Here is a 12691-nt window from a genome sequence, read left to right on the forward strand (position 1 = left end):
ATATAACAATCCTGTCTCTTAAGTCATATTATAAAATCACTTTCCTCCAGTAGTTATCTTACTTAATCATCAAATCTCATAAACATTACTTTATTCTTTCCACAAAAAGTCAAAGAGAGGTTTCAATTCTTTAAGAAATATATCTATCAATTTTTTTTTCCAGATAAGCATATCGATTAATCCATCTCATTACTAATTATGATAATCTTATTGTCATAACCATAGTCAAAATAAACATTTCAATTAATCCATCACATCAGAATCTGTTAGGTTCAGTAATTTCAGTAGCCATTGTTCTATTATCCCTATTAGTTCCATTTTCCATCTTCCATCTTCAGTAGTCTTGTTAAGTCCAGTAATTTCAGTATCCAATCTTCCATTATCAGTATTCCATAATAATCTTGCTGTCAAAGCCATAGTCATATAGTAAGAGTCTAATGGGAATTACCTCTATCCCAAATATTTTCTTGCCATCCATTCTGAATAGGTTGCTGAAATACAGCTGTAAAATCATATCTCTGTTCTTTTTTTCAAAATACACTGGGTCATCTCTTGAAAGTTTTTCCATTGTCACATGGCTGCAGTTAATTCCATAGATTTTCTCTATATTGGGCTCCATCACATCATTCCAGTCCAGAAGATTATCCATGCCATTAATAACTTTATCTCTAGAATCTTCATTAATTTCTTCAGAGATAACATTGAGTTCCAAACAATAGATTTTATTTCTAAAGTCCATAGACTCCAAATCTTGTTCCTGTTCCACGTTTGTTCCAATCTCCGGGATCTCCTCTCTCACAGGGACCCCTGTTCCAGTCTCCAGGGTCTCCTCTCTCACAGGGACCCCTGTTCCAGTCTCCAGGGTCTCCTCTCTCACAAGGACCCCTATGTCTTTAATCTCCTGTGTCTCCAAACAATAGATTTTGTTTCTAAAGTCCATAGACTCCAAATCTTTTTCCTGTTCCACGTTTGTTCCAATCTCCGGGGTCTCCTCTCTCACAGGGACCCCTTCCAGGGTCACCTCTCTCACAGGGACCCCTATATCTTTAATCTCCTGCTTCATTTTACTCAATTCAACTTTCAGCTCCTTACAACCCTGTCGCAGGTTTTGTTTCGTTATCTCAATCTCATCCATTATTTTCTGAAACATAGTTATTTCCAGCTTCTCAGCCACTTTCTTAATTGCCATTTTAAAAGAAAAATATAGGAAAACCACTTCTTATTTCAGCAACAATTGGGTTAATACTCCAAACTTGGTGACATCACAGTATAAACAGAGCAGACAGCCTTATCTCTCCATAGTTAAGTAAACAAAATGCAGTTCCCAGGATCGAAACAATTAATGGCAGTCGTCAAGAAACAGATTCGTCAAAATAAAATAGACCAAAAAGAGAGTAGTCTCAGACAGTATAATATTCTTCAAAATAAAAATCTGGAATAGAAATCCCTCTTCTGTGTATATCTTTAGAATGCAAATCCAGGACAGCTTTTTGCAACAAAAACAGAGATAAGCTATTAATTAGTGCGTAGCAGAGAGAAGTTATGGCTCCCCAGTGAGATGTCAAAAACCGATCAATCTGGCAAATCTCTTTTAAACAGCAACAATTTAAGTCAAGTAAAAGAAAAATATAGAAAGAAGGGTGCTTGCCTGTTAGTGCGTTCTCTCTTAGAAGATAAGATGAACGTTCGCTTTAACAGATAGAGCTTGCTGTTGAAAATCCGTCCCACCTTCGTCGGCTGGACCTCGTCCCATAAATTAATGAGATCTGGTCGTCCCAACAAAAATAGGCTTTGAGGTTAATCTCTTCGTTTCTCCCTACCCGGGAGAAGTTTAATCAGTCAAAAAAAAAAGAAAAAACTGACTGATATATCTGAATAAGCTTCTTTTGAGGCAGGAGCCCGTCTCAAAAGCAGGCACAGGCTAAGTCACCCTTCCCGGAAGTGACTTCCCCTTGACTTCCTCAGCTCTTTGGAGGAAAGCCAGGATCAAAACGTAATAAATAAAAGATTTGGGGGTAAGCTCCATTGAACTCAGTGGGATGTTCTTCCAACAGCATGGACTGTGGATTAAAAGAGCTGTGGTTGTCCATCTCCAGCTTTGAGATCATTTGTCCCTCTAAAGCAGAGGTGGAGAACCCCTGGCCCTCCAGATGTTAGACAACAACTCCCATCATCCCTGACCATTGGCTGTGCCGGCTGAGGTTGATGGGAGCTGGAGTCCAACAACATGCCCCCTCCCCTTTGAACTATATGTAAGGCACACTGCCTCCTCAGTGCCTTGTTGTCAGCCACTTTGGGCCCAGCTTGCTGTGCAAAGGGAGCATATAAATAAACTCAGTTAGCCAATCAGTATCTGGAGGGCTACGGGTTCCTTATCTCTGCTCTGCAGGGCTAGCTCAAGATATCTTGGTAACTAAGATGGTAAAGCCAAATGGTAGCCTGCCCCCACCCCCACATACACACACTAAGTAACTTGAGGCATGATCCACCTGTAAGTTCTCCATAAGCCCCCGTGATTGAGGGCTGATAACACTAGAATTTGGGGCCATCCAATGAAGGGGAATGTCGATTCAGGACCAACTAAAACAAACCAAAATCTTTGTCGCATAGTGCCTAGTTTAAACTCTGGAATTTGCTCCCACAAAAGGCAGTGATGGCCACCAGCCTGGATGGCTTTAAAAGAGGATGAGACAAATTCATGGAGGACAAGGCTTATCACTGGCTACTAGCTACACATGATGGCTGTGTTCTCTCTCCCGTGTCAGAGGTAATATGCCCCTGAACGCCAGTTGCTGGGAATTGCTGGTGGGCAGAGTTGCTCTTGCGTTCAGGCCCTGCTTTCGAGTTTCCCTTAATAAGCGTCTGATTGGTTGCTGTGAGAACAGGATGCTGGATTAGATCTGATCTAGCAGGCTCTTATTGTAAGCATCTCCCATTGATTTCAAATTAAGCTTGAACCAAAGGGTTTTCCAGGAAATCGTGTCCCTCATGGGTCAGATCTGCCAGTCGCTCTGCCATCTGTGATGGCACCCAAAATCTGCCAGCTGACATGCCTGCTTCAGCTTGATCCCTCCTAAGGAGCCTCCAGATAAATCGGTGCCCCACAACGTGTCTCCAGAAACTCCCAACTTGGAAAGGATATCTGCAATTCAAATGTGTGCTTATTTTGAAGGAAAGAAAGAAAAATAGGACATATTGAGACTGGAATGCAAAAATATGTTTTCCTAAAAGGTCCTGTAGGAATTTTGATGCATCAGAAAAACTTCAGCATCTTAAGCTGAAGCAGCATGGACCACAATGGGATATGGTGTTGTGCTCAGGGCAGAGGTTAAAATGGGATCAACAGTAGCCACTTTGCAGTGGGAATGGGGTGGTGTTTTTGAGGCTGAAAGGAGTATTAAATAAATACTGTGCCACAGCACACTAGGACTCCCATCTCAGAACCTGATTTTAATACCTCTTCTTGGAGTATGTGAAGTAATGACAGTGTTATTTCTGATTGTGCACAGAGCACCTTTGTCTCCCCACTGACGGATCATATTCTGTCCCTTCCAAAATGCACATACAGGACACATCCACACCATACATTTAAAGTGCTCGTATACCACTTCAGCAGTCATGGCTTTTCCCCAAAGCATCTTGGGGACCGTAGTTTGTTAAGGGTGCCAAGAGTTGTTAAGGAGGCTCCTATTCCCATCACAGAGCTACAGTTTGCAGAGTTCCCTGGGAAAAGGGATTGATTATTGAACCAATCTGGGAATTGTAGCTCTGTGACAGGAACAGGGGTCTCCCAACAACTCCCAGTATCCATTACAAACCACAGTTCCCAGGATTCTTTGGAGGAAGCAACGACTGTTAAAGTGGTATACGAGTGCTTTAAATGTATGGTGTGGATGTGGGTCATACATAATTGGGAGGAGCAACGTGAGGATCTAGCAGCCAGGCAGGCTTCATCCCAGCACCTCTTTCTGTAGAAATGTAGCATGAATCGCACGCTTTTCCAGAAATTTTTTTTTAACATATTTAGCTGAATTATGTTTTGTTTTGTTATATAAACAATCTCCCTTTTCAGCTAATATTGGCTCCCAAAGGAGCTTAACAGATAAAGTCTAATGCATGGATACAATCTCATTAGAGCTATGTGGAAGTCCTTAAATCATTTTAAGAACATGCACATGTGGGTCTTTTAACATAGTCCAGGTGCCAGGCTTATTCCTCTGGAGGTGAACTGGGAAGCAGAGGGTAAGAGTAACAGTAAATTGTACATATTGCCCATAAGCCATAACATAGTTAAAATAGCAATCAAAACAGAATCCAAGAATAGTACTAGCCCACAAAAGCAGCTGCCACTGACCCCTAGACTCTTGAAACACGTGGAAATATCTCACCAGTGGCAAGTTAGGTTTGGTTCAGGGTTAGGTTTATTGCATTTGTATATCACTTCTCATTTAAAAAGTCCCAAAGTGATTTACAAGCCAGTAAAAAAATACAATAATAAAAACAGATTTAACAATATAACAATGTCAGTGGTGTTGCCCAAATGTCTGGGAAAACAAATATGTCTTTGGTACTGAGATGGTGGCAGGATGGGCACCAGGCAAGCCTCCCTGCGGAAAGCATTCCATAAACTGAGGGGGGGGATTTTTACTACAGTTGGTTAGTGCAATTGTGGGTCCCTCGTGTCTTTTTTCTTTCCTTCATGGCGACTGGTGACTCCAAGAGGATTCTTCCTTGAGTGGCCATATGTGATGGAGCTCTGTCCTGAATCCTGGGGTGGGGAACCTGTGGCCCTCCAGATTTTTCTGGACTACAACTCTTATCATGCTGGCTGGGTCTGATGGACTCCAATAACATCTGGAGGGCCACAGGTTCCCCATCCCTTTTTTCTCCTACCCCTCATCTTCCTTAATTCCCCCCTTGCATTTCTGTCCACATATAGCAGTCACCACAGGGAACCTGCTAGACCTGGAGAACTTTGTCAAAACTCCTTTGACCATCAATGCAAACTCCATGGAGTTAGACGGAAGCATCTTCAGGCCACATTCTTCAGAAAACAACGTCATGTGGGTAAGTGTATCGGGTGCATACTGCAATCTTACCAAAATGTGCAAGTGGTATTATACTTAGTGGGAGAATTCAAATGACAGTTTAGTGTCTTGGGCTCGCACACTCCCCTCTCCTCTTCTAGTGCCCCCACAGGGAGTACAGAAGCTTTTGTCATGTCTTCTGAACTGACAAACTGGTTAATGTTAAGTATGGTTTGTTTGATGAAAGAAGCCAACTTCAAATCATGGTTTATGAAGTTGCTTGTTTCAACAAACCATAGGTAACATTAAACACGGTTTAGCATTTTGTCTGAACCCTAAACTGTAGATAATCTAAACTGAAAGCAAAAACTTCCAAACTCCTCCTCACAGCCACACCGGAGAGAGAGGGAGGAAGAGCATGAGCCCCTCATTCTTATCATGCTATACTGTGGTTTAGCATGATGCTTAATTATGATCAGTGAGTTCCTGATGAGCTCCTGGGCCCGATTCCAACATATATTCTCCACTTGTTGTTGAAATGGAATATAAATTATTGTCTTCAGTGTATGTGGGTCTGCAGATTCAGTTCATGCTTCATTGACCCAGTGTGCATGACACAGTAAACCATAACTGAGGTTTGCATGCATCTGCTGCTGGGTCTTCTCTTCCTCCTTGCAGTGATGCACAGTAGCAACACAAAGGTGCAGAGATAACAAAGAGTGATGGATAGGTAGGGGAGATTGTCAGGCAGACTAGCACTGGGATGAATGGTGTGTGTGAGAGAGAAAGAGAGGGGGGAGAGCAAGGAAGAAGGAGATAAAGGATGAAATATGTATTTACTGTGGTGTAGTGGTTAAGGTGTTGGACTACGACCTGGGAGACCAGGGTTTGAATCCCCACATAGCCATGAAGCTCACTGGGTGACCTTGGGCCAGTCGCTGCCTCTCAGCCTCATGAAAACCCTATTCATAGGGTCGCCATAAGTCGGAATCGACTTGAAGGCAGTACATTTACATTTTATGTATTGACTAGTGAAAACATTTATATAGCGTTGAATCATTTGCATTTCTAAATGGTATACATAAAAACAAACCATATATGAAACAAACAACAGACCAATAAAATCATCATAAAGCCAACCATTACCTTAAAATGCCTGCCGGAACATGTATAAGTGGTGTGCATGTGTGTGAGAAAGGATGAAGGAATGGTGGATGAATTGGTTGTGTATGTATAGATGAAGTGTGGGGAGTTGATAGATGAAGTGGGGGGGGTTGTGTGTAAGAGAGAGGATAAACAGATGAAAAAGGGGAAAGAGTGACGGGAAGGGGGAAGGGGGCACGTGTCTCTACCACTTCTGGCTTTGGCCCACCCCACTGCCAGCTCTGACTTTGCCCACTGAGCCGGCCATGTGTCCTTCAGGGAATGCGGCCCTCAACTTCAAAGAGGTTCCCCACCTCTGGTCTACACTGTCAGGCAGCAGCTGTCCAGGAATGTACATGGGGTGTTTTTTCCAGCCCTAGCTAGAAATCCCAGGGATTGAGCCTTAGACTTTCTGCATGCGATGCATGTTCTCCAGCACTTTCTGTGGACCCTCCCTGAGAATGTTTCATGGTTCAGCTTGGCAGTTTGTCTAGTGTGGGAGGCCAGTGCTGTTCCTTTCTCTCTCTGCTCTTTGGGAATTCTGTAGGACTTGCCAAGTGTTTTGTGTTTCCTGGTTTCATTTAAATGTTTATATATGTAAAAAATCAAGCCACTTAAGAAACAAGAGTGGTTTCCAGGCTTTCTGTCTAAAGGAGATATTTTTTACCTTGGCCTGTCTGCCCTTTTGCATGCAGCCCCTTCAGCAGACAGCCCTATAGATTATTCTATATGTACTAGGAATCCATTCACGGGGGCTGCTTGTCAGGATTACTGAGTTTTTCATCGATGCTTTGCATAAACTGGAAGTGCATTGTAGACTAGAGGTGGGGAGAAAGTAAATCAGGACGTGCTGATAGATTGCTGGATGTTTTGCAGTAGATGAGCAAGGAATTTTGAGCCCCAACAGTATATGAACTGCAGGTATAATTGCAAGTTAAAAAAAATAATCTGCTGCCGTGGCTGGTCTTGTGTTAACCATTTCTCTCTCATCCTCGTGGTTGCTCACCTGTAAAAGGGGTGTATTAGTTGTCTTTTGTGCAGCACTGCTAGCCAGTTCTAGGGATCCCACAAGTGAAGTCCCTGCTTGAAGAGCACGTTCAACTCTCCCCTGTGCATTGAAGTGGAATCATAGGGTCGGAAAGGACCCTGGAGGTCTTCTAGCTACCTGCTCAGTGCAATGCAGGCTGTGATTATAGCACCCCTGATGGGCAGCCACCCCATTTCTGCTTTAAGTACCCCCAGTGAAGGAGATTCTGCCACCTACTAAAGCAGAGCCTTCCACTGCCAGACAGCTATTTCCATAAGGATGTTTCTCCTAATGTTCAGCCAAAATTTGCTTCCCTGCAGTATCCACACATTGGTTTTGGTCTAAGAGAAGATGGGTTGGGAAAGGCCATAGCCCAGTGACAGAATATCTGATTTTCAGGAAGATGGTCCCAGGTTCAATCCTCGTCAGCTCCAGGTAGGGCTGGGAAAAAGATTCCTGTCTTGAACACTTGGGGAGCTGCTGCCAGTCAGTGTAGACAATACTGTGCTGGATAGACCAGTGATGTGACTCAGTGCGAGGTAGCTTCCTATGTTCTAAGCAGATTTTTTTATAAGCTTGTCCAGCACTACTGAACATAGGAGCCTGCCTTATACTGAGTCAGACCATTGGTCCATCTACTTCAGTATTGTCTACACTGACTGGCAGCGGCTCTCCAAGGTTTCAGACAGGCAGTCTCTCCCAGCCCTACTTGGAGATGCCGGGGATTGAACCGGGGACCTTCTTCGTGCAAAGCAGATGCTCTGTCGCTCAGCTGCAGACCTTCCCCTAAACTTCCCATTGAGCATTCTCTAATTTTATTTATCGATTTTGATTTGATTTGATTTCTAGTCCACCCTTCGCCATTAGGTCCCAGGGTGGGTTACAACAATACAGTATACTGATACAAAAATATATGAAACCGTTATAAAAACAAATGAATCCATTCCCAATGGAACAGGATGGAATAAGTCTCCAAGGGACCTCAGTGTTCCCCAGAACACTTTTCAAATGACTGCCTACAGTAGTCAGGGTTCCCCCACACACACACATAAAACTTCTTTTTTAAAAAGGTTCCAATAAAATGAACCCCCCACATTTTAATGCATGTGTGCTAGCTGAATAACTGTCATTTCAGATTCGTCTAATTTTTCCCTTTCTCTTTGTAACAAAGGCGATGGACGACGGGCTGGATGAAGCTTTTTCAAGGTAATTCTCTTAATTTGTTTCTTTCCACCAGGGGACTGCCCACAAAACAGACTTGATTTATGACTGCTTTTTTCACCTTCTTCATTTTAATGTTACTAATCAAAATCGTCTGCTATTTCTGACCCTTTCAGAGGTGCTTCATTAGTCTAATTGAACGATGGGATTTGCAGTTGCCTGGATAAGTCAAATATTTTGATAACTTCTTAAGGCAGGAGCTAATTTGTGCATAAGGTGGGGAATTAAATTCTGTTAATGATGTAGCCCTGGTTGGAACATGTTTGCCTTTGCCTGAGCAGAGGCAGCAAATTGAGGGAGCAGTGCTTGCATTTCAGTTCCCCACCTGCAGGGGGAGGCATTTGATGGGAAATTAAAGCAGTAGTTGCACAAATACTCACTGGAGGAGGTGAAAGAATCTGGTCCGATGTCTGGCTTCTGAGACTTTTTATTGTATAAAGTGACTGATAAATGTGATAGATAAAATAACAATATTAATAATGAAAATAGACCAGGAGTAGAAAACCCAAACGATCTGGAGAATAAACTTCCCCACTCATCAGATACATGGATGCCAATTCCCTTCTCAAGATGATGAGCATCCATTTTCCCAGAATCCTGTTTGTGCCCACCATCTCCTACTTCCTCAAGTGTGTACCAGACTGGGAAGTACAGCAAAGGGAGTGCTTGTAGGATTCCCATTGAGATATCTGGTTGGCAACTGTGAGAACAGGATGCTGGACTAGATGGGCCTTTGGCCTGATCTGGCAGGGCTTGTCTTATCTTCTTATACCAGAGCAGTAGAGTAGTGGCAAATTCAGAAGTGCAGGGTCCCTTCATGTTGATCACAGCCATGCCCCCTCCCCACTTTTTTTGCTGTGAGGTTGAGAATGAGATCCTTATTAATGCCTGGGAACCAATAAGCATGAAAGAGGAGAGTGTTAGCACTGAGAAGAGTCTTCTCGGTGGCTGACTTGCCTTCTTTCACTCGCATTGGCTCCAATCAGCAGGAAAGAAGCATGTTAGAAGACTCTTCTCTGTGGTTAACGCACTCCCCTATCATGCTGATTGACATGTAGGATGCTGGAAATATAGGGACCCTGCTCCCAAAAAAGTAAAGGGTCTATGACCTCCCGAGACACTCCTGTACCAGATTCCCATGCATAATTTCTTGGCTTTGAAAATGATAAAATTGTGTGGAGTGCGCATGGGATGCTATAGGCTGGGTTGCAAAGACCTCCCCCCCCCCAAATGGGCCTGATAAGGCTTCATGCCCTGATGTTTGACACTCCTGATCAAAAACCATTCCGGCTTCCTGGCTAGCTGTGGCTTCTGCCTGCAGGAAAGACCGTGAGCGGCTGACACTGGAGTTGAGGCCACCGTGGATCAGGAAAACTTCCAAGTCCCACACTGCTGTTTTAAAATGATGCTGTCATCTTGGGTGCTACCTGGGCCTGTTGCTTAATGGTGCTACAAAGCATGCTGAGGATTCTCCTCTCCCTCTCTCTCCAAAACAGAATATTTTCCACGGCCTCTTCTCATTCCTCCCAGGGTGGGTATTGAGAATCTTGTCGGTTTCTCACTCAAGCTGTCAGTGTTGCCATGTCTCAGTCGCACTCTTTGCAGTAAAGATAACTTTAAAAAAAACCCTCCTGCTAGGGCATTTTTTAATATAATAATAATCTCAGGCTATCACCTGTTTTTTAAAAAAAGCCCTTTTCACATTAATGTTTTTTGGGGAGAGGAGGGTTGTGGAAGAGGAAGGGTTGGAGCTCAGGGGTAAAGTGTGTGCTCTGCCTGCAGAAGGCCCTGGGCTCTATTCCTGGTGACTCCCTCCAGGCAGGCTGGGAAAGACCCCTGCCTGAAACTCAGAGTTTTCCCCAGCTGCCATTCAGTATAGACTGAGGTAGGGAGTCTTAGGCCCAGGGACCAAATATGGCCCCACAGGCCTCACTTTCCTGCCCTCTGAACTCTCCCCAGGCTACACACCCCACTGGCTCTGCTTCATGCCCCAAATGTTTTTGTCTGGCTGCTGATTATGCCTCTTGCTTGTCCGGATGGGGAATAGAGAGGGGTGTGGGTAGAAACGAGAGCCAGTGTGGTGTAATGGTTAAGGTGTTGGACTATGATCTGGTAGACCAGGGTTTGAATCCCCACAGAGCCATGAAGCTCACTGGGTGATCTTGGGCCAGTTGCTGCCTCTCAGCCTCAGAAGAAGGCAAGCGAAAACCACCTCTGAATACAGCTTACCACGAAAACCCTATGCATAGGGTCGCCATAAGTCAGGATTGACTTGAAGGCAGTCCATTTCCTTTCCAATCATGGGCTGTGGGAAGATTTGTGTGTGTGTGTAGAAACTAGCCATCTGTATAAAGCTAAAATTCCCATTTGTTGCTCTGCCCCCACCCACCACTGGCATGTGGGTGTGGCTCTTGGACACTTGCCCATAATGGAAGGTGGCCCTCAGGCTGAGAAAGCTTCCCCACCCCTGGTACACACAATACTGACCAACAGTCTGACTCAGGGTAGGACAGCTTCCTGTGTTCTCCTGGCTCTTTAAGACTGTATGTTCTGTGTGCATGTCTGCACTAGCTGGGTGTTTTCACAAGTCATGTTAAAAGCACTTATTAGGTCTCCAAGGCATCATTTCTGAATGTGAAGTGATGTGCTGCAGAGATTCTCCTCCTGGAAAAGGGAGGCAAGGCAGCCAAGTGCCACTCAGCATTTTGGGGTGGTGTCTGGTGGCAAAGGGCCCTCGGTCCAAGAGGTGAGACCAGCTGATGTGAGATCTTGTGAAATCTCCAGCTGCAAGTGGGACCTGCAGCAAAATGTTGCAGCATGGAGTGCTTGTGTTTGGAATACTCCATTCCACTCCCCCTCCCAGCCAGTTTACCATCCTATCCCCCTCTACCACAACAGTCAGCATTATGTGCCCACTGAGTATGTATTGTTCTCATACGCCTGGTTTCTAGGTGTCTCCCACCCCCTCTTTTTAGGTTTTTTAATTTTTTATTTTGTTATACTTTTGCAAACCTCAGGTTTTCCCTAAACCTGCTGTTACCTCCCTCTTCCGCATAGATGGTGCCATTTTAGCCATATTAGCAGTGGCACTCACCTTTGATTGTTGGAAATAGAAGGCATGATGATAGTCCAGCTTGGAACTCACAGGAACCCCATTTAAGGGCACCCAGAACTAGGGCCATGAGGAAGGAAGGAAGGATGGGAAGCCTGGTATGGCTGAGATTTGCCTTCATTGTTCATTTTCCTTCTCTTTCCTCGTCATGGGGATGGACTGAGAGCTCCCTGCAAAGTGGATAGCTTGCTAACAGTCGCTCATACCTCCCTCTCTGGGTTGTGAGATTCCACCAGGGAGTGGCCGTGTATATTAAAAAAGGGTGCAAATGAAAACCACCCAAAAATGTTCCTTAAAAATTGTGTGCCTAAGAAGAAGAAGAAGAAGAAAGAAGGTAAGAAGAGCCTGGCTGCTGGATCAGGCCAAAGACCCATCTAGTCCAGCATCCTGTTCCTCACAGTGGCCAACCAGATGCCTTTGTGAAGATCGCAAGCAGGGCCTGAGAGCAAGAGCCCTCTCCCCTGCCTTAGCTTCCGGCGACTGGGATTCAGAGGCATCTTGCCTCCAACAGTGGAGGTAGAACATAGCCATTATGGCTAGTACCCGTTGGTAGCCTTATCCTCCATGACACAAAAATCTTAAACATGAAGTTTTGCATTGTACTTGGGAGTGAAGGTACAAAATTGCACCGAACAGGTTTATTAAAAGTCACAGCGTACCATTAACGCCTCATTTAAAATGTAAAACCTCATTTAAATGCAACACGTCAAGCGGTTGCCCACCATTAAGACTGAAACAGCTTAAAGTAAATAATCTTTTGTTTTAATTTTTAAGATGAGGCATTGAACGCGGAGTTTTACGAATGCAGCAGTAATGAAGTGTACACGTTTGTCATGTTTATGAACACACTTGGGTGAAAGTTGCCAGCTTACAGCTCCTGCCCATTGATGTTGTCTGCAGAAAAAGGGAGAGCCCCAGTTGCCGTGCTTCTGGTTCTCAGTGGCATAGCATTAGAAGAACACAGGAAATAACTCCAAGCAGAGCAGGGGTGGGGAACCTCAGACCGGGGGGGCGACAATGTGGTCCTCCATGCCTCTCTATCCGGCCCTAAGTCTCCCCAAGCCACACCTCCTCCCTGGGCCACGCACCCTCCTCTCAGGCTACACCCCACACTGACCCTGCTCCATGCCCACTTCAAGTGCTTTTATCTGGCTGGAATGT

At 44.6% G+C, this 12691-nt stretch overlaps 1 protein-coding gene across 4 annotated transcripts in view; it reads left to right on the forward strand.

The window, feature by feature from the left end:
* The window catches only part of LDLRAP1 (low density lipoprotein receptor adaptor protein 1), a 182976-nt gene that overhangs the window by 160676 nt on the left and 9609 nt on the right, over positions 1-12691 (forward strand). For all 4 annotated transcript variants that reach the window (XM_061596584.1, XM_061596583.1, XM_061596586.1 and 1 more), the window contains 2 exons: positions 4940-5067; positions 8369-8403. In XM_061596584.1, coding sequence (XP_061452568.1) covers positions 4940-5067; positions 8369-8403 — 163 coding nt within the window. The remainder of the gene's footprint in view (positions 1-4939; positions 5068-8368; positions 8404-12691) is intronic.

The sequence above is a fragment of the Rhineura floridana genome, chromosome 15 (assembly GCF_030035675.1).
Source record: "Rhineura floridana isolate rRhiFlo1 chromosome 15, rRhiFlo1.hap2, whole genome shotgun sequence".
NCBI classification, from domain to species: domain Eukaryota; kingdom Metazoa; phylum Chordata; class Lepidosauria; order Squamata; family Rhineuridae; genus Rhineura; species Rhineura floridana.